This window comes from Palaemon carinicauda, chromosome 13 (genome assembly GCF_036898095.1).
Source record: "Palaemon carinicauda isolate YSFRI2023 chromosome 13, ASM3689809v2, whole genome shotgun sequence".
NCBI lineage: Eukaryota > Metazoa > Arthropoda > Malacostraca > Decapoda > Palaemonidae > Palaemon > Palaemon carinicauda.
The window spans coordinates 17,055,570-17,077,476 of record NC_090737.1 but is presented as its reverse complement, the minus strand read 5'-3'; the positions used below and the strand labels follow the sequence as shown (position 1 = coordinate 17,077,476).

Genomic DNA, 21,907 nt, shown 5'->3' with positions numbered 1-21,907 from the left:
CCCTTACTACTGGGCTATTTTTCCTTGTTGGAGCCCTTGGGCTTATAGCATCTTGCTTTTCCAACTAGGGTTGTAGCTTGGCTGATAATAATAATAATAATAATAATAATAATAATAATAATAATAATAATAATAATAATAATAATAATGAAACGTTTGGTTGCGTGTGGACTAAGGAGTCCTTTCATTGATGAATCTGTCATCGTAGTCAGCCATTAGTAACATTCCGATATCAGTTGTTTACATAATTCTACCAGCTTAATGCCGCCATCTATGAAAGTAACTTGACAGATAATACGTTTAGTCGTTTACGTGTGTCACCATGGCATCCGCAACTGTAAGAATAACTTTGTTAATGAATTCTGGTTGTTAAATCAATTCAGTTTAATTGATATTGTAAAAATCCATTGACAAGTACTCTGCCGTAGTTACAGTGAACATACCGAGCTTTCCTTGTATTAGTTTAGTCTGTATTATTGTAGTCTTAATATTGTTATTATTGTTACTACTAGTAAGCTATAATCCTAGTTGGAAAAGCAGGATGATATAATTGCAAGGGCCCCAAAAGAAAAAAATATCCCTGTAAGGAGAGAAAATAAAGAAGCAGGTAAAATAGTGTGTCTGGGTGTATCCCCAAGCAAGAGATCTCTAACTCAAGACAGTGGAAGGTCGTGGTACAGATACCATGGGACTAACAATGGCTTGATTTTGAAGTGTGTTTCTCATAGAAGAGCTGCTTCCCTTATCTAAAGAGTCTTCTTAGCATGCTGGTATTTTTTCAATATTAAACTTACCCGATAATCATGTAGCTGTCAACTCTGTTGCCCGACAGAATTCTACGGAAGGGATACGCCAGCGATCGCTATACAAGAGGGGGGTGTACTCACAAGCGCCACCTGTGGCCAGGTACTGCAGTACTTCTTGTTGACACCACTTCAATTTTTCCTCTGTCGTGCTTCCGGCAAGACGTTCATGGATACGCTTATAATTTTGGAGTCTTGTTCACGGTTTTTGGTGAAGTATTGCTCTAAGATTTCAGCTTTCGCTATTCAGGAAGTTTTATTATTAGCTTAGCTAACTTTTGGAATTAATTTGATTAATTATGGTGACGAAGAGAGTATGAACTCTCTTTCACCTTTTAATGGCCGACCCTTCCCTTAGACGGAAGTGTTGGTGTCTTAGAGAGTATAGACTCTCTTTCTTAATTTTGCTTAACAAAAGTTATAGATTTATTTTATATCTCTCCGCCTTTTATAGGCCTCTTCGATTAACTTCCTTTTATTATAAACTTATTAAAATTAATTTTTATATTTGTTTATATTCGACCTTTCCTAATAGTAGGCGGTCTTTTCTTGGTACCGAAGTTAATTAACATTGAGCCCGTCATTTCGGTTTTACCTGTTAACATATTATGCTATTTTAATGTTTTTGAAAGAATTTCTTTGATAGTCTCGTACTGTTTTCAAAGTTGAACTAACGTTTTGTTTTGTCTCTGCAGTTGTTGACGTTCAGAACGTTCAACTTGCGTTCTATCGTTACGATAGAGAGAGAATTTTCACGGTGTCACGTTGCAGTAAGAGTAACCGTGTCTAGCGTTTTGTTCATTCTTTCTTAACTTAATGGTTTTAATTCTAATAAAGGAACTTTTCATTTTGGGAAATATTTTCCTTTAACAATAATATGTTTTAACGATATATATGATTGGGCTCTTCTCTCAGGTTCTAAGTCAAGAGAGAGAGAGAGAGAGAGAGATAGAGACGGAGGGAGAAAGAGGAGGATAAACGTTTCGTTCAAGCGAGTAACGTTGTTATCGTTTTTGCTCTTCTCCCTAGTCTCTTTAGGGGAAGAAGGTAAACGTTTCTAGAGTTTTTTCTTGTTCTCAAGCTTTATGCGGTGAGAGAATTTAAACGTAGTTTATTTGATCTAGTGTTTAGTCTCTTTCCAGCCACTGAATTATTTATCTTTCATTAGATTTTTCTGTTACATTGTAATTCTGTTTTCGCAATTACTAACTTTTGAGAAAGGATAGAATTGCGTGTTTCAGGTACAAACCACTTAAAGTTTCGAGTTCAGTGAAATAAGTGCAAACAGAAAATCAAAAGTGATAAGTGATTAGCGCAAAGTGTCAGTGTTGTGCGTGAGGGTACTTCTGTGCGTGCCAGTCGTCCTCCCAGTCCGGGACCTCTTGCAAGCTCCCAAGCCCAGGGGAGAAGCAATGTCGAAGGGCAAAAGGATTCGGCAGGCCTTGATCGGCGCACAGAAGTATCCTCGGTGGTTGCGGGCGTGTCTTACAGAGACCGTCACTCCCACCCGCAGACGATTGAGCCCTTATTTTGCTCGTCTGCAGAAGAAAGTTCGGGGAGAAAACGCTGGTCTCAGGTCTCAAGACCTCTTAAACGTAAAGTCCAGACCTATGCCAGACGTACGAAGTTAGAGTTCTACAACCCGGATGCAGTCATTGGGTTAGCTCTGACTCTCCGCAGTCATCAGGTGACTGCACACCTCCTAAGAGAGGTAAGGTGATGCCGTAACAGACCTCATCTTCTGTTAAGGCTTTGCCTCAGCAGACCTTAGCGTCTGCCGACCCCAAGATGACTTTGCTGCAGTCCATGCAGTCACAGCTTGCGGTCTTAATGCGTGAGTGTCAGGCTGAGAAGGTTACACCTCCTCCTGCGATCGCTCCGCCTCACCGCAGTCCAGTCTGCCAGGCGTACGATGTTGAGGTTCCTCAGGATACCTTACCGCGTACTGAGTTGCCAGTTACCAGCGGTGTGCAGCAACCTCCGCCTTCCTTAAGGCAACCTCAGCAATGGGAGCAGGAATCTTATGCCTTACTTCCTCCGCTTCCGCTTGCGGTTCCACCAGAGAGGCAACAATCTCTTGAGGTACGACAACCTCTTCCATCAATGAGGCAGCCACCTCAGCACTCGCTGCAGCTTAGGCTAGCTCCTCAGGAACCTCAACTCGCGAGACAAGAACTGCGTTCTGCGCAGCCGCTACCTCAACTCTCGCAGCTCACACCTCAGGAACCTTAACTCGTTCCTCAGGAACCTGCTACTGCGCATCCGCAACCCTTACAGCAAGCGCAACTCTTGAGGCAGCAACCTCATGCTATGAGTCAGCCACCTCAACGCATGCATCTGCCACTTTCTCCTCAACTTGAGAAATAACAAATGACAATAATAACACCTCATTACTTTCATAACTTGCATTTGTAATCATATACATGTATGCCTACACAAACATTATGATAATGGAGGTTATTTGTCTTACTTATATAAAAATATATATGTATTCCTTGCAATATATTTTTAACAATATCGCAAAATATGGCAAAATATCTTCAAAACAAAAATGAATCATGAGTTATGAATGTAAGGTAAATATTATGTTGATATTAAAACCCCATGCAAGCATGCATGAAGCACTCTAGCACTGGTCATGGAATTTCTGAGAAATGTTAAACGCCATGCAACACGCTCTGCTTACCTTACAGCATGCTCTACATACAGCATGCTCTGCATACAGCATGCTCTGCATACAGCATGCTCTGCATACAACATGCTCTGCATACAGCATGCTCTGCATTCAGCATGCTCTGCATACAACATGCTCTACATACAGCATGCTCTGCATACAGCATGCTCTGCATACAACATGCTCTGCATACAGCATGCTCTGCATTCAGCATGCTCTGCATACAACATGCTCTGCATACAGCATGCTCTGCATTCAGCATGCTCTGCATACAACATGCTCTACATACAGCATGCTCTGCATACAGCATGCTCTGCATACAACATGCTCTGCATACCTTACCGCATGCTTCTCAGTCATACATCTTTAGTTGTTGCCAACTCACTAGACTGTCAAGCAGTTTCATAACGTTGCCTTCTAGTCTGCTGCTTTTGCACCATTGAAACCCTCACTGAGAGAACTTAACTTTTCTCGGATATGGTCCCTGTAGATGAGAAAGTGCTTTTCTCCCTCCTTCTGATATTCCTTTGAGGACTCTGTCATTTGGAGAGGAGCCTTTAGCTGCGTAGCCTCCTATGGACTTTTATTTAAGCATAACATGCTTCCAGGGAAGGTAATGGTTCCACTTCAGTCACTAACCCCGTCTGTTACCACACCTGCTCCCATAGACCTTGAGCTGTGTTGCAAGACATGCAGTCCAAGCTTAGTCCTTGTTAAAGGATTTTTTGTTTACGGAGTCAGTGTGTCACTGGGAAGACGTTCAACAACCAGCAGAAGTGACTTGTTGTGACGCAGTGCGGCAACCTCAGCAACCCGATAAGGAGTTGTCTGTACGACCCAGACAGTCTAGACAGCTTCGGGTTGTCACTGTACTTCCTCGCTTCCCCATGGTTGACAGTTCACAGACTGTGCAGCAGTACCATGATCTTGTGTCCGGCTCCGTCAGACGACTGGCTTTTAAGAGCTCCCACAAGTCGTCGCTGTCTGGAGATTCTCAGATGGACTATGGATCTGACCAAGGAACTGGGCCTCCTGGTCAATTTTGAGGAGTCTCAGCTCATCCCATCCCAGACCATTGTCTCCCTGGGTATGGATCTTCAGAGTCGAGCTTTTCGGGCTTTTCCGTCGGCCCCAAGGATCTTCCAAGCCCTAGAATGCATCCAGAGCATGCTGAGAAGGAACCGATGCTCAGTCAGGTAGTGGATGAGTCTAACAGGGACACTTTCATCGCTGGCCCTGTTCATCGTGTTAGGGAGAATCCACATCCCCCCCTTCATTATCATCTAGCTGCTCACTGGATAAAGGACATGACGCTAGAGACGGTCTCAGTTCCTGTTTCCGAAGAGAGGAGGTCTTCTCTCGCGTGGTGTAAGAACAGCTTTCTTCTCAAGGAAGTCTACCTTTGGCTGTTCAGAAACCCGACCGCCGTCTCCTCTCGGACACATCAGACACGGGCTGGGGTGCGACTTTGGACGGACAGGAATGATCGAGAACATGGAATCAGGAGCAAAGGACACTTCACATCAATTGCAGGAGTTGTTGGCGGTTCTTCTGGCCTTGATAAACTTAAGTCCCTCCAGCTTAACAAAGTGGTGGAGGTGGACTCTGACAACACCACAGCCCTGGCTTACATCTTCAAGCAGGGAGGGACTCTTTCGTGAAGTTGTTCTAGATCGCAAGGGACCTCCTCATCTGGTCTTAAGATCGAAAGCTCACGCTGGTAACGAGGTTCATTCAGGGCGGTATGAATGTCATGGCAGATCACCTCAGCCGGAAGGGTCAGGTCATCCCCACAGAGTGGACCCTTCACAAGAATGTTTGCAGCAGACTTTGGGCCCTGTGGGGTCAGCCAACCATAGATCTGTTCGCTACCTCGATAACCTAGAGACTCCTATTGTATTGTTCTCCGATTCCAGACCCAGCAGCAGTTTACGTGGATGCTTTTCTGCTGGATTGGTTCCATCTCGACCTGTATGCATTCCCGCCGTTCAAGATTGTCAACAGGGTACTTCAGAAGTTCTCCTCTCGCAAAGGGACACGGCTGACGTTGGTTGGCTCCGCTCTGGCCCGCGAGAGAATGGTTCTTAGAGGTACTGCAATGGCTGGTCGACATTCCCAGGACTCTTCCTCTAGGAGTGTACCTTCTACGTCTACCTCACGTAAAGAAGGTACACCCGAACCTCCACGCTCTTCGTCTGACTGCCTTCAGACTTTCGAAAGACTCTCAAGAGCTAGGGGCTTTTCGAAGGAGGCAGCCAGAGCGATTGCCAAAGCAAGGAGAACATCCACTCTCAGAATCTATCAGTCTCAAGGGGAAGTCTTCCGTAGCTGGTACAAGACCAATGCAGTTTTCCTCAACCAGTACCACTGTAACCCAGATTGCTGACTTCCTGTTATATCTAAGGAAAGTAAGATCCCTTTCAGCTCCTACGATCAAGGGTTACAGAAGTATGTTGGCAGCGGTTTTCCGCCACAGAGGCTTGGATCTTTCCACCAACAAAGATCTACAGGACCTCCCTAGGTCTTTTGAGACCTCAAAGGAACGTCGGTTGTCCACTCCAGGCTGGAATCTAGACGTGGTCCTAAGGTTCCTTATGTCATCAAGATTTGAACCTCTCCAATCAGCCTCTTTTTAGGACCTCACATTAAAAACTCTTTTCCTCGTGTGCTTGACAACAGCTAAAAGAGTAAGTGAGATCCACGCCTTCAGCAGGATCATTGTTTTCACATCTGAAACGGCTACATGTTCCTTGCAGCTCGGTTTTTACTAAACGAGCTTCCTTCACGTCCTTGGCCTAAGTCGTTCGAGATCCCAAGCCTGTCCAACTTGGTGGGGAATGAACTGGAGAGAGTACTTTGCCAAGTTAGAGCTCTTAGGTACTATCTAAAAAGGTCTTAACCTTTACGAGGACAATCAGAAGCTTTATGGTGTGCTATCAAGAAACCTTCTTTTCCAAGTTCTAAGAACTCAGTTTCTTACTATTCAGGCTTCTGATTAGGGAAGCACATTCTCATCTGAAGGAAGAAGACCTTGCTTTGCTGAAGGTAAGGACACATGAAGTGGGAGCTGTGGCTACTTCAGTGGCCTTCAAACAGAGCCATTCTCTGCAGAGTGTTATGGATGCAACCTATTGGAGAAGCAAGTCAGTGTTCGCATCATTCTATCTCAAAGATGTCCAGTCTCTTTACGAGTACTGCTACACCCTGGGACCATTCGTAGCAACGAATGCAGTAGTAGGCGAGGGCTCAGCCACTACATTCCCATAATCCCATAACCTTTTAACCTTTCTCTTGAATACTTTTTATGGGTTGTACGGTCGGCTAAGAAGCCTTCCACATCCTTGTTGATTTGGCGGGTGGTCAATTCTTTCTTGAGAAGCGCCGAGGTTAAAGGTTGTGATGAGGTCCTTTAGTATGGGTTGCAGCCCTTGATACTTCAGCACCTTAGAGTTGTTCAGCCTCCTAAGAGGAACGCTGCGCTCAGTAAGGAAGACGAACTTATTTAAGGCAGAGTAATGGCTCAAGTCGACTTCCTTACCAGGTACTTGTAATTTCATTGTTATTTTGAATAACTGATAATATGAAATACGGGATACTTAGCTTCTTGATATACATGTACACTGGTTTTCACCCACCTCCCTGGGTGTGAATCAGCTACATGATTATCGGGTAAGTTTAATATTGAAAAATGTTATTTTCATTAGTAAAATAAATTTTTGAATATACTAACCCGATAATCATGATTTAATTGACCCACCCTTCCTCCCCATAGAACCAGTGGACCGAGGAAAAATTGAAGTGGTGTCAACAAGAAGTACTGCAGTACCTGGCCACAGGTGGCGCTTGTGAGTACACCCCCCTCTTGTATAGCGATCGCTGGCGTATCCCTTCCGTAGAATTCTGTCGGGCAACAGAGTTGACAGCTACATGATTATCGGGTAAGTATATTCAAAAATTTATTTTACTAATGAAAATAACATATTATAGAACAGCACTGAAAAAACTTCTGTTTTCTTCAAAAACGACCTTTATTTTCGCCGCAAATGAATAAGATATACCCTAATATATCTTACAGTTATGGGTGGCAACCGAAGGTTTCGGGAGGAAAATTTACTAGCAAATTGATAAATAATGGTAATACTAAGCTTTTCTTCTCTATACATTATTCTCTGGGACGCATAATAAATCCATTGAAAAATTGCACAAAATATGGGGATCCTTTTCCCCTGAAATATTCATTTCACTTTTCTTTACATTTTAGAAGTCAGACGTTTCTGCTCCCATAGCTTGTTGCGCGATAACGACTTTATACTTCCTACGCACAAGCCCTCCTTCCACTTTCTTTCTACCAATGGAATTACTCCTGTTCGTTCATTTGTAAGTAGATCCTCCTCCTTTCTGCCCCTACCCTATGACGAAGCATTTACCATATTTGGGCATGTATGTGTGCATGAGTGTGATGTAGGCAGTTCTGTGACACACTCCGTTTTCTTAGGACAAATCCTTAGTTCCTTTGTAGCTGTGTTACATGTTGGGTGTGTGTTATGGAACCCAACGTAACAAAGTGTAAAGGCTACTCTTATGGCTATCTTGATGCTATAGCCAAGTTTCACGGTCAGTATCACGGTACTCCTGGCGTAGTGAATAATTTTTTAGAAGCTCATTGTGTTATCCTGTAAAGGTTAAAGTGTCCCAAGTGCGATAATAGTAAAGATTTATTTGTGATTTACTTTATCATAATGTAAGGATTTATTTGTGATTTACTTTGTCATAATGTAAGGAGTTATTTGTGATTTACTTTTATTTTGTGACGTGAGAAGGGGGGTCTGGTGGGCTGGCCCCCTGCTAGGTCTTTGATCTGAAAAGGTTTGTGATCTGGGAAGGATGGTCCGAGGCCTTGCCCCCCGGCTAGGTCTGTGACCTGGGAACTACTAGATTAGGTTAGGGGGGGTTGTTAGCTTCTGTGGCTTTTTACAAATCTTGAAATTGTTAAATAATCACATTTTATTCTGTTTTTGCACACCCAAAGTCCCAGGTTCCGTCCTGTGTCCGTCGGGAATGAGTGTCTATTACGGTAGAACAGCTTATTTGCTGTGGAAATAAAGGTCGAATTTGTTAAAAGCACACTATTTACTGTAGGAGAAGCATTTTTTCATTATCTTAATGTAGTCATGTATTGGGAAAGAGGAGAATATGTAAAGAATACTGCAGGCCAGACTATTTGATGTATGCAGGCAAAGGGAAAATGAGCCTTAACCAGAGAGGGATCCAATATAGTACTGTCTTGGTAATCAAAGGTAGTAAATTTGCTGCAGCAAAGCTCATGTAAGCAGTGTAACATGTCGGTATTCCATACTTAATCGAAAGCAGTAAAACCTAATTTAACTGAGGTAACACTGTGAATGCATCCTTACTTAGTTTTGTGGTGTCCCCATTAACCGTTAGTGCTTCCCTCAGTCCTTTTCATTTGTCTTTTGCAAGATACCTGAGAACCTGCAGTAGCCTAAGATTTTACTGCCTGTCTATCCTCAGAAGGTAGTACCCACCAATTATATATCCCATGCCAGCTAAGAACATAAGCACTTCAAATCTCATCATGGTTAACGGGTGAAAAGCCTCCTTAGTTAGGAGACTGAGGTTAGGCAATGTGGAGAGAAAAAACTGGCGAAAAGAAGAGTGAGGGAATATAGTAACATATGCAAGAAAGCTGTGAATTGTATGAGGAATCAGAAGAGTCTAGATAGATTAAAGAAAGAAATTGACAAGTAAAAAGTTGAATTCAATATATTGTACTGAAAAGAAACTCAAGATAATTATGAAGCAGCTTTGAATGAAAGCAGTGTTACTATAATATATAAATTGTTGAAAAAAAATGATCTAATTTTACCCAATATTTTTTCTCAGATTTTAGCTACGTAATTTTGGCCCCATTTGTATTTTGTCCCTTCAAACTCCTTACTTATGATTTATTTTTCTTAAGTTAAGATTCGTTCATTGTGTAATTGAATGCTGTTTGCAACTACTCTGTAGATGATACGTATTATATTGGGATGAATTATATATATATATATATATATATATATATATATATATATATATATATAAATATATATATATATAGGTATACAGTATATATATACTGTATATATATATATATATATATATATATATATATATATATATATATATATATATATATATATATATATGTATATGAATATAATATATTGTGAGTTATGTCTGGGATTTGGCCAGTTTTCATCCCCACACTGGCCAGTGCGGATTGGTGATGGTGGGAGATTTTCATCTGATCACACAGCAAACCAACCTAGTACCTGATTAATACAGCTTTGCTGATTATGGTGACATGCAAACCCTTTCACCACGTTAAGGTATCTCCACACATATACAGTATACATGTCATAAAGAGTTATTACTTTTTATTTCATCCTCAATTTGCAAAACTTAGTGGAATACGAGACATTGGCATCATTGGCAAAGAAGCAAGTGTAATAAAGTAAGATTCAAAATTTAGGCTTTTAGGAGAAATTACTAAATACAAGAAAACATTTTTAATATAGGACTATTTTTATGGTACTGTATTCCTTGGTTATATACTATTGTAATTACTGTACTGTATATTTTTAGTATATTCTAGATACAGTACTTGTGCAAGATTCTGCATTCAAATGTAGATTTTCATGACTAGTGTTTAAGGCACCACCATTTGATAATCTTTCTCTTTTCTTTCCAGGACATAGAATTGATACCAATGGAAGTACCAATTGGTCAAGGTTACCAGATTTATATTAAAAAGATTATTTGGTCAGGCATCCAGGAACTTTTGGAGGTATGATTTGTGAATAGAGTGTTATAAGTTGCTTCATCATATCCCGGGTAGCCTATAATCATTGACATTGTTATGAAGTATTGCTGTGTATATAGTAGAATTTATAGTCAAAGGCAGATGGATCAATTCAAGCTTTTTCCTTGGCCTCTTTAGGACGGAGGATGTTTGATTGTTAAAACGGAGGATGAAATTAGTGACAATTCTAGTTAGATAAAGGAAAATATGTTTGAGTATGCATACTGTATTGCTTTGGCTCATTAAGAATAGGAGAAGGGTTCCAGTGGCCCAGTATTATAGGACTTTGTGTTTGAAGTCAGGTTAGACTAGGGGTTATCCCTTTATTCAAGTTTAAGGTAGGCCAAGCATCTCATTAGGTTAGTAATTAACCTTATGGTATTGTAGCATACTCTTTTGCATGGCATTCTATGGCAAACTTTGAGGTAAGTATGTTTAATTGCCCAAAGTTGAGGGGAGGATATAATACTGATATACATGCCATATGTACGCTATAGGCTAATCCTATTGAAATGTCTGTACTGTACTTGATGTTGTTATTATTTGTGCATTGCCTTTAGCTCTGAGGTACTTGTAATTTTTTTACTTTCCTAGTTTTTCCTGTAGTTCTAATCATAAGTCTATTATCTCTCTATTAATTTGGGATTCTGGGAAAAGATATTTGGTACTTTCATACAAAGTCATTTTAGATATTTGTCATTGGTATAAGATGCAAACCCCAATTTCATAAAAAGTTATCCTACTTTTCCTCAATCAGAATGAACTTAGCTTGCATGACAAGGACAGCAAAGGAAAAGAGATTTTGTTGGTAGGTTTATGGAAAGGCATCCTCCTCCTCAACACACTTTTCCTTTGTCCAAAAAAATCTGATTAATGCTAGTAACAAAGTATTTTGAATTTGTATTGGTCTGATAACCGAGATAGTTGAAGTAGGTTCACGACATGTACAGTAAATTGCATGTAACATAAAAGGAATGTCTTATAATATTTTTTCTTTTTAATAGAAAATTTCAAAATACAGTTGTAGGTTTCTCTTATGTTGATGCAAGAAGTAGAATGCATTCAGAAATTTTTGCAGAAGATCGAAAAACCAGGTTCGTTCCGTAACTGGAATATAAACCTACGCTATTTATAGGGGTACTGTATTACTTTCGGCCAAGCTGAAAGGTAAGCCATTAAAATTCAGTGAGGGTTAACTACCCATCCCGCTAGTTAGCAGCGAGTAAGGGGTTAGTTAGCTACCCCTCTCACTCACACACCTGTGACTATACTTTTCTTAGCTTTTAGCTCGAATGGTGAACGGTTTTTACCGCCCTTCCTCTTCTCATATTTTGGACTGCCGTTAATCTTTTTGTCTTCTGCGTTTCAGTGTGTGTGTGTGTCTGTGCTTTCCTGTCAACCATGCGTTCATGCCCTGGCCCTGAGGGCCGCACTTGCAGTACCTTTTTTGTTCGCAGAGGACACTGATCCTCACCGTCTTTGCCCGACCTTCAGTGGCCAATGGTGTAGCAAATCTAACAGGTGTAATGAATGCCAAGAGTGGTCTGCCTCCCAGTGGGAGAGGTTTGGGTGCCGGCATAAGAAAAAGTCTAAACGGGATTCTTCTCCATCGAAGGTTACTTCGAAGCAGAAGAAACCCAGTGCTGCTTCTTCCGCTTCCCGACCTTCTTCCGAAGCTCCTGCTTAAACGGTTTCCTCCGGGTACCGTTGAGCAGTAGCATAGACCATTTAACTTCTGGACAACCGTGGCCCTTGAGAGACAGTGTTGCTTTCCCTGGCGAAGCGGCCCTGCCTCTCCCCCCCGGGGCTTTCCTTGTCTCTGTATCCTCTGTCACAGGTTTGGCCATCCCTGGGTTTGCCCGGCCCTCTTTCCAAGGAGGCTCTGCTGCAGCTGTTGTATCAGAGTACTGGTTTGCAGCATTTGCCAGGGTTGGAGGTTGACCCTTTGGCCCTCGTTGATGTCTTGGTATCAGAAAACTGGTCTGCTGCAATGCCAGCTGACTTTCCTGCTTCGTCTGCTCCTTCCGCCTCTGCCGAAGACGGAGCTTCCCCCCCTTGCTAACCATCCTTTGGGGGTGAGCAAAGTCCTAGGCATGTCTCTCCTGCAAGTGTTTCCTCCTTCCATGGGGTCCACTCATAGAGACTCCTTTTCGGAGGCCTGTTGCTGCTGCTGATCAGCTTGCTGATTCTCCCACCTCTGTGGGGTGTCACTTTGGTCATAGACCCCGCCGTATTTGTCCACTGCTTCACCTTAGAGGTGTTCCTTCAGCGTCGAGGAAGAGACGCCTCTTTGGTACGTCAACCTCATCTTCACCGCCCTCGGAGGAGGAGGAACTTTTTCGTCCTGCCTCATCTGGTTCCCAACCTTCGCCCCCCTCTATGGACTCTGCTGCCAGTCACCGAACTCCGGTACGTGACTCCCCGTCGAAGGATCATTCGCAATCCTCTCCTGAGGATGATCGCCCTTCCAAAAGGCACATCCAGTCACCTGGCCTACAGTCGGCTGCTTTCCGACCATTGAATCACAGTTTGACTTCTTGCCGACCTCCTGTTCATCGCTCTTCTGCTGACCTACTGCTCGCCAACGTAGCATTCGCCAATCGCCTGCTTGTCGACACGCCAATCCTTTGATTGGATTTTGCCATCGCTCCCTTTACATGATTCTCCCGTTCGTCATTCTTCCTCCAATCGCCGTTCACTAACGAACCGATCCCCAACGCGTCATTCACCTACACACCATTCTTGTTGTTTGCCAAAGCAACGCGTCACACCAGAATGTCATTCACCTGCTCGTGTTTCAGCAATGCGACATCCTCCCTCTCGTAGGGCGCTTATGGTTCCAGCACCGACTACTCGTCAGCGCTCACCTAAGTGTAAACGCTTGCCAATGCTTCGATAGCCTTTGGTTGCTCAACGGCCAGAACATCGAGAAAAGGAGAACGGACAGTGTCAGCCTTCAACTTCCGAGAATTTACAGCAGGCCTTTCAGCCACAGGTAGGTGCACACAAGGAGACTGAACAGCATTGTAAAGGTATGGCATCTCTTCCAAGAACTTCAGTCCTCTTTCCGAGGAGAAGTAGGCTTCCCCTCCACAGGTCACTGTCGCCCCATTCCCCTCCCTGCAAACACATAACAGCGCAACCGCCGTGGAAGGAGGAATAGGGGAAACTGGAAGAGTTGAAGATTGCAAAGTTGCCTGCCCCTAGGAGGGATTCAGTTCTACCCAAGGCTTCTGCTTCATACCTCAAGACTCCTCAGAAGGACCCTTTGGCTTCAATTCCTTCAGGGGATCTGTCAGACAGTGCCACCGTCAGCAGACAACCGTGGTTTGGAGCCATAGTCAGAGCAGTAATGCAGGTTTTCGGACCCGCTCTTTCATTACGCCCTACGGAGGTTCCTGGGAGCCTCCTGGAAGAGTCTTCAGTTCCCTCAAATACACTACAAATAACCACGGTTGCTTCCCTCTGGAAGAGGAAAAGAGGAGTACCAGGAGTCATAGAATTTTCAAGGGTAAAACTTGACTCCGGTGAGAACATCTAGTGCAGGGGCTAACCTTTCTGGATCCCTTTCCCCTCGATCTCTTGGCTCATCGTCACCTCAGTCAAGAGATTTCCATGAAGAAGAGTCTATGTCGGACTGGCCCTTATCAGCTCAGAAGGAAGATTTTCCACATGACAGTAGTGGATTAGGTCAACAAACAATGAGGTACTTTTCCACACCCCCTATCCCATCTAGCAGTAGAAGTATTGAGATGGGCCTTAGTCTACTCGGTCTCTATCAGCCCGCTTCATTCTCAGCAAAAGGAATGTGCTCGCCAATAATCTGAGCAGGGCAACTCAGATAGTGGGTATCGAATGGTCTTTGGATCATCTAGTAGCCAGGAAAGTCCTGATTTTGTGGGTGTTTTCGATGGTTGTTCTGTTTGCAATGTCCCTGAACTTGAGGCTCCCGTTGTACTGCTCCCCAGTCTCAGACCACAAGGCTCTCTGGCAAGATGCATTCCAACGACGGTGGGACAACATCAACGTTTACGCTTTTCTCCTGTTCTGTCTGATGAGAAGAGTACTCAACAAGGCCAGAATATTGATCAATCTCTCAATGACCCTCATAGCTCTGCTATGACATCATACAGAATGGTTCCCAGACCTTCTGCAGCTCCTGACGAAGCCTCCAATAGAACTTCCTCCACGACACTATATACTTAGACAACCACATTTCAACATTTACCACAAAGCCGTAGCTTCAATACGACTTCACACCTGGAGACTATCCAGCACCTCCGCACTCAGAGGATATTCACAACAAGTTGCAAACAGGATGACTGGATACCTGTGAAGATCTTCAGCTGCAGTCTACCAGGCAAAGTGGAACGTTTTCTGTGGTTGGTGTCATGGAAGGGGTATCTCTCCACTCGATGCCACTATTCCAGCAAGAGCAGAGTTCCTCGTGTATTTGTGGGAGGAAATGCGCCTCTCAATTTTGGCAGTGAAAGGCGATCACTCAGCCTCGAGTCTCGCCTTTAAACTGAAAGGAATGGACATCTCGTCGCTAGAACTTTCTCTACTCATACGGAGTTATGAACTTACCTGTCCTCAGTCAGAAGTGAGACCTCCCCCATGGAACGTGGTTTGAGTTCTTCAGTCTCTAAAGAGGCCTCCCTATGAACCATTATGCCAGGCAACAGATCGCCACCTTACTTTGAAGAGTGTTCCACTTGCTTTAGCTTCGGCTAAATGAGTCGGTGAACTTCATGGCTTCTCTTATGACATCGCCCATTGCTAAGACTCAGAATCCGGGGGTATCATATCCTAGATTTGATTCCTTTCGAATAACGAGTCTCTCTGTTACTGTGCCCAGTAAGGAGATTGAGGCTCTACCTCAAGAGAACAGCGGCAGCTCATCCCCGGGTGCCTTCGCTCTTCGTCAGCATTGGGAGAAACAAGAGGTGGATCACTAAAAATACCATCTCGGCATGGATTCGCAAGGTCATCAACCACGCACTGAATTCAGATCCTCCTTCAACATGTCGACCCAGAGCACACAATGTCAGTGGCATAGCTCCGTTCCTGGCCTTCAATAGAAACTACTCTGTGACGCAGGTTTTACAAGCAGGGGTGTGAAAGCGTTAAACGACTTTCACCACTCAATACTTGCAAGACGTGACCCACAGGAGACTCGATACGTTCTCGATTGGTCCTGTGGTGGCTGTACAATAGCTGGTTTAGTACCTCAAGCTCCTTATTGGACAAGTAGCAGAAGGTTGGGTTGAGGACACTGTTACCCAGTTTTAGTCTGTATGAATGAAAAGGAATCACTGGCTCTTTTCTTTCCTTCATCCTCCCCTCTCTTTGGAAGAGCAGCATCCTGGGTCCTCCGCACAAGTTAACCTCAACCACTGCAGGTAAACCATAGCTCCCTTGTGTAACCTAGTGTTGGGTCAATACTGTTACACTACGTCCCCATACCCTAGTGAGGTGGTATTGGGAAAGTCTTGGTCAACTCTGTTAATTCCTATGGATTCGTAATTATTTATACCTTGATAGTCACATTGCTAGTATCTCGACACACAGCTTGTGTAGGCCGCAGACCATGCGTAGCATGGTTTAGCGAGGTGTTATGGTCTCCTTATTTTTGCACTAACTTACATAAGAAAAGGAAACCCCAGGAAAAGCCAAAAAGCCAGATTGGCATAGACATCCACCCTCCTAACAGGTGAATCACCCCTATAAACAGCATAGGTTTGTATTTCAATTACAGAATAAATAACAAATTTGGAAATAATTTTTATTTTTCCTAATGATACAAACCTTTAGCCATTTATACAAACTTACCCGCCAACCCTATCCCCCTTGAAGTCCTACCTCCAAGCAAAGTTAAGTACAGTCACAGAGGTGTGAGTGAGATGGGTAGCTAACTACCCCCCTATCCCCTTCTAATTAGTGGGGCGGATAGTTAACCCTCGCTAAATTTTAATCGCTCGTCCTTTCAGCTTCACCGAAAGTAATACTGTACCTCTATAAATACTAGCTAAAAGTTTGTATCGTTAGGAAAAATACAAATTATTTCCAAATTTGTAATTTTTTCAGTTGATTTCTATTAAGCTCATTGAGGCTGGAAATTCTATTTAAATGCTGTACAGTAATTCAATCTTTTTTTCCAGCAAGAATTGGATAAATTATTCAGTGTATTTGGCTGCGTATTCCGCATAGTGGTCCGTCCTTCCCCAGAGGAGAGGTGAGATATTTTATATAAGCAAGTTGTGAGTAATCAGTATCTATTTTTTCATTATATTAACCATGCTAATAAGGTTGTCTCAATTGATTTCTATTGAGACTGAACCTGTAAAACGGATTTTGAAGCGAAGTGAAAAATTTATTTTTGGGTGAGATGGCCATGTCATCCTGATGGAAGGTTCCTATTGGTAGCTTTCTAAGGGATACAGTATTTGGCTACAGTGATATTCCCAGAGAATTGACCTTTAGGTCTCCAGAATTCTAACTCCTGGCACGAATATCCTTAAAATTTCTCTTAAAGATATCGCATAATATCAGGGGACGTAAATCTTGATACGACACATGGCAATCTTCACCCCGAATAGCGTTTTCGTTTCGAGGGGGAAGAGTGGTGAAACTGAAGGGGAGCCGTTATCAAGGTTACCCTTCCTCCCGTACTATTACGAGTATCCAAGATGGCGCTCATTCCTTGTAGCATTGAGCATGGTGCTACAGATATAGTAGTTTCGGGAGGGATCTTGCCTAAGCCTTTTCTATGGAAAAGGAGGGCGGGTCCATCAGGACGACATGGCCTTCTCACCCAAAAATAGATTTTTCGCTTCGCTTCAAAATCCGTTTCTTGGGCTCAAGCCATGTCGTCCTGATGGAAGTTTACCAGAGAATTACTTGAAACTACTGTATCCGTGGATTTTCATAGGTGCCTTAACCTTGGGACAATTTTTTCTATGGTCATCCGGATCATTGAGACATATGACGTTACCGTTATACGTCATTGCCACTAATCATGGACAATGTTAGGGCTTCCTGCCCCCTGCAGGGAAGTGTCATGCTAGACAGTAGGAAAGGGTCTCAAGGTTTGCATATATTGTAGGAACAAACATAAGTATCAACTAGATATACAAAAGTCTCACGGTTTGTATATGTTGTCGGAACAATAAGTATCAACTATATCCATTGTTTGTAAGCATACAATATGAGGTTTACTTAGGTAAATAAGTAAGAGAACTTTGGCTATGTTTATTGTGCTAATTGCAGGGCGAAATAAGACGCAATTACACTTTAATAGACATTTATTTACAATAAATGAGTAAATAGAATAACAAGTGTAACATGTTAAGGGAATTATACTTACAACTTTAGAGAGAAAAGTTTTCTACCTGAGAGGGAAGAAATGATTAGTGTCACTATGAAATTTGAAAATTTGATGAAATTTTCCAATATAATTTTCTGTAAATGTTGTATATTATCAACACTGTACAATGTACACACGGCACAAGTGTTATCTGTATAATTCTACACCTGAGATTTTGAACAGTCTTAGTGTCACCATGGTTAGACCCACTTAAAAAGTATTGCACTAGAAGGTGTCAGCACCTTTTCACCCTAATTGATAGTCCCAATCAATTCACTGTTCATCGCAGTACTAGACGACAGGTTTTAATACACTACCTGCCGCCACCACATAATGCTTCAGTTCGTGCACTTGCTTCGCATACTGTTTGTAGAACACTCTGGATGGCTTCCATCCAGTATATGAGCGAAGATGCTCAAAGTCCATATGCTGAAAAAAGTTCAGTGATGAAGCAATTTTTCTTGGATCATGACCTGCGGGTGTACTGTCAGGATCCGCTCTGCGAATGAAGTAGGTGAGCTTTGCCCTCAGTTGTTTTAGGGATAAGTTTGATCCTGATGTTTCTCCTTTAAAGAGCTGCCCTCCCCTGAAGTCTGAAGTTCTTCGAAGATAGACCTTTAGACATTCTACTGGACACAGAGAGCCATCTTCCTTCAGAGGGCAGATTCTCCAGGGACCCCATCTCTTAGTGGGTAGCTCGTTCTTGGCGAGAAAGGTTGGATCAGGAAAGAGATTCAGTTCTCCCACTTCTATGAACTGAATGTGGCCCTCGTTTCTGGATAGGGCTACTATTTCACTAACTCTAGCCCCTGAGGCTATAGCGAACAGGAAAATAACTTTTTGGGTTAGATCCTTAAGAGAACAATCTTCATTGTTCACGGTTGAAGCATAATGTAGGACTTTGTCCAAGGACCATGAAATGGGCTTCGGAGGAGATGCAGGCCTAAGTCTAGCGCATGCCTTCGGGACCTTGTTAAAGATTTCGTTCGTCAGGTCCACTTGGAAGGCGTATAGAAGAGGTTTAGTCAGGGCCGACTTACATGTAGTTATCGTGTTGGCTGCCAGACCTTGTTCATGAAGGTGGATAAAGAAAGACAGACAAAGGTCTATTGAGATTTCTTTCGGTCCTTTTGCTTTAACGAAAGCAACCCACTTTTTCCAAGACGATTCATTTTGTCTTCTAGTTGACTTGGACTTGTATTCTTCTAAGAAGTCTATACTGCCTTTTGAGATCCCAAATCTTTCCTTAACCGCTAAGGTGAGAAAATCATGAGATGAAGGTTTTGCGTTCTCTGTGATGAAGCGAAGGCAGTCGACTTCTGAACCCGTTGAGATAGTGCTGGGTTCGGGAGAGGGACCAGCTTCAGCTTCAGTTCCATTATCAGAGGGAACCAGTTGCTCTTGGGCCACTTGGGGGCCACTAGAGCTGCTGTTCCTTGGAAGGATCTCAGCCTGTTGAGGACCTTCTGCAGGAGATTGGTCGAAGGGAACAGGTAAATCCGGGTCCATTCGTTCCAATTGAGGGACATGGCGTCCATCGCCTCCGCCAGAGGGTCCTCATATGGGGCTACATATCGAGGTAGTTTCTTGTTGTCGCTCGTCACAAAGAGGTCGATCTGCAGTTCCGAGATTTGTTCCAAGATGAAGGAGAATGAGTCTGCGTCTAGGGACCATTCTGAGTCTATCGGCTTGAGCCTGGATAGAGCGTCTGCTGTCACATTGCGGAACCCTTGTAGGTGAACTGCTGATAAGTGCCATCTCTTCTTTTTTGCTAGACGAAAGATGGCTAATATCACATGGTTGATATGGGGCGATCTCGAGCCTTGTCGGTTCAGACATCTCATTATCACTTCGCTGTTCAAGATCAGCCTGATGTGGGCTGATCTGCGAGGGGAGAGTTTTTTCAACGTCAAGAGGACTGCCATGGCCTCAAAAATATTGATGTGAAAGGTCTTGAACAGAGAAGAACAAGTCCCTTGGACTTTCCTTTGATGGGAGTGACCTCCCCATCCTTCCGTCGAGGCATCCGTGTGGATGGTCACCAATGGTGGAGGTGGTTGCAAGGGTACTGTCCTTGTTAGGTTCTTGGCCTTCGATCATGGCTTGAGAAGTGGTCGTAGTAAGGTCGTTATCGGTCTTTTTAGATCTCTTCAAGCGTTTGATGCGTAACTTCTCCAGACTCCTGACGAATCTTTCAGCTGTGCTCTTAGCACTGGGTCTGTTACTGCTGCGAACTGGAGAGAGCCCAGTACTCTTTCCTGTTGGCGTCTTGAGATCCTGTCGGATTTCAGTAGTCTCTTGACAGACCCCGCAATCTCTCTCCTCTTCCCTGGGGAAATGGAGAGGCGGTGTGACTTCAAGTTCCAATGGATTTCCAGCCATTGAAACTCCCGAGCTGGTGGAGAGAGTTGAAACTTCTTGAAGTTGATCTTGAATCCCAGATGTTCCAGGAACTGAATCACTTTCTTGGATGCTTGCAGACAAGTCGTCCTGGATGCTGCCCACACCAGCCAGTCGTCCAGGTACGGTGCTACCTGAACACCTTCTAGGCGTAGTTGTTGAACGACTGCGTCTTCAAGTTTCGTGAAGATCCTTTGGGGCTATGTTTAGTCCGAAGGGCATGGCTCTGAAGACATACTTTTTCTTCTGTAGCTTGAATCCTAGGTAGGAGGAGAGGGGGCGGCTGACTGGGAGATGCCAGTAAGCATCTACCAGATCTATTGAGACTGTGTATGCCCCTTTTGGTAACAGGGTCCTTATGTGCTGAAGGGTTAACATCCTGAACTTGCTGTTCTCGATTAACTTGTTGAGTGGCGACAAGTCCAGAATGACTCTGAGTTTGTCTTAGTCCTTCTTGGGAACACAAAACACCCTTCCCTGGAATTTGATGGACTTTGCTCTCCTTATTACCCGTTTGCTCAAGAGTTCTAGGGTATATTCTTCCAATGAGGGGGTGGAGTGTTGGAAGAATTGAGGAAATGATGGTGGAGGCTTCCTCCAGCTCCATCCAAGTCCATTCTTGATTAGGCTGTGGGCCCAAGGATCGAAGGTCCAACGATCCTGAAAGTGTTGTAGCCTCCCTCCTACCTGAAGCATCTCATTGCTTCGATTGTCCAGAGGATTTACCTCCCTGGCCGCGTCCTCCCCTACCTCATGAGGGGTGTCTTGAGGAGCCCCGTCTGGAGCCTCTACCTTTGGGATGAAAGGTAGTGGTTTGCCTCTCAAACCCAGGGTTGAATGCTGGCGACTGGGCAACCAGCTGCTGAGGCACCATTTGCAATGTGGTTTGTGGTTGAGCAACCACTTGGGGTACCGCTGTCATGGTGACTATAGGATGTTGTTGGGCAGGCTGAGAGGGTAGTCTGGGCTTCTTGGTCTTCCTCTTAGGTTGGGGACCCACATCCGGGGAAGACTTTTGTTTTGATGAGATGCCCCACTTCTGGAGAAGGTTCCTATTCTCTGTGGCGGCTCTATTAACTACCTCCTTGTCCACTTCATTTGGGAAGAGGTCTTTACCCCAGATATTGGAAGATATCAGCTTCCTGGGTTCGTGTTTCACTGTTGCTGCAGCAAACACGAACTCTCTACAGGCTCTCCTAGCCTTCATAAAGGCGTACAGGTCCTTTACTAAGGTGGCCATGTGCATTTTGGCCATGACCATGAGCATGTCGGGTGCTTTTCAGGCCTGCACACATCTCGATGCAGTTCTGTAGAGATAGGGATGCCGCAAGTCTCTCCTTCGTCTCTTGCTCCCTACGCAAGAGAAAGTGTGACAGTTTCGGGAGATTCTCGCTGAACTGTCGTCCCGCGATATCTGCATCCAACTTCCCTACTGAGAAGGTTAGGTGGAATTCTTTCCATTCCTTATCCTCCATGGGCAGGGCTAACGACAGAGGCTTACACTCCTCTAGTGCAGGGCATGGTTTGCCTGCCTCCACTGCCTTGGCAACAGCTTTAAAAGCCTTTGACGTAAAGGGGAAGGCTATTGAAGCAGGAGCAAGAAAGGTAGGATTCTTCTTGCTCAAGGTGTACACTTTGGAGTTCGTGTAACCCACCTGCTTCAGGCTGCTCGACAACAGATCCTGTGCCTCGTCGTGGTCGAAAACCATGACCTCCTTCAGTTCCGTCTCCTCTTTTGACGCTGGCTCCTGCTTCAGTCGAATGAAGCAATCTGGGTAAGCATTAAAGTTTGGCCAGAA

General features: G+C 43.8%; 1 protein-coding gene across 1 annotated transcript in view; it reads left to right on the top strand.

Annotated features, from left to right (window-relative positions):
- Positions 1-218: 218 nt before the first annotated feature.
- The window catches only part of LOC137652192 (RAD52 motif-containing protein 1-like), a 52,357-nt gene continuing 30,668 nt past the window's right edge, over positions 219-21,907 (top strand). Inside the window, exons 1-3 of the mRNA XM_068385408.1 lie at positions 219-337; positions 10,232-10,327; positions 16,504-16,577. Of these exons, the coding sequence (XP_068241509.1) occupies positions 323-337; positions 10,232-10,327; positions 16,504-16,577 (185 nt within the window). The 5' untranslated portion in view covers positions 219-322. The remainder of the gene's footprint in view (positions 338-10,231; positions 10,328-16,503; positions 16,578-21,907) is intronic.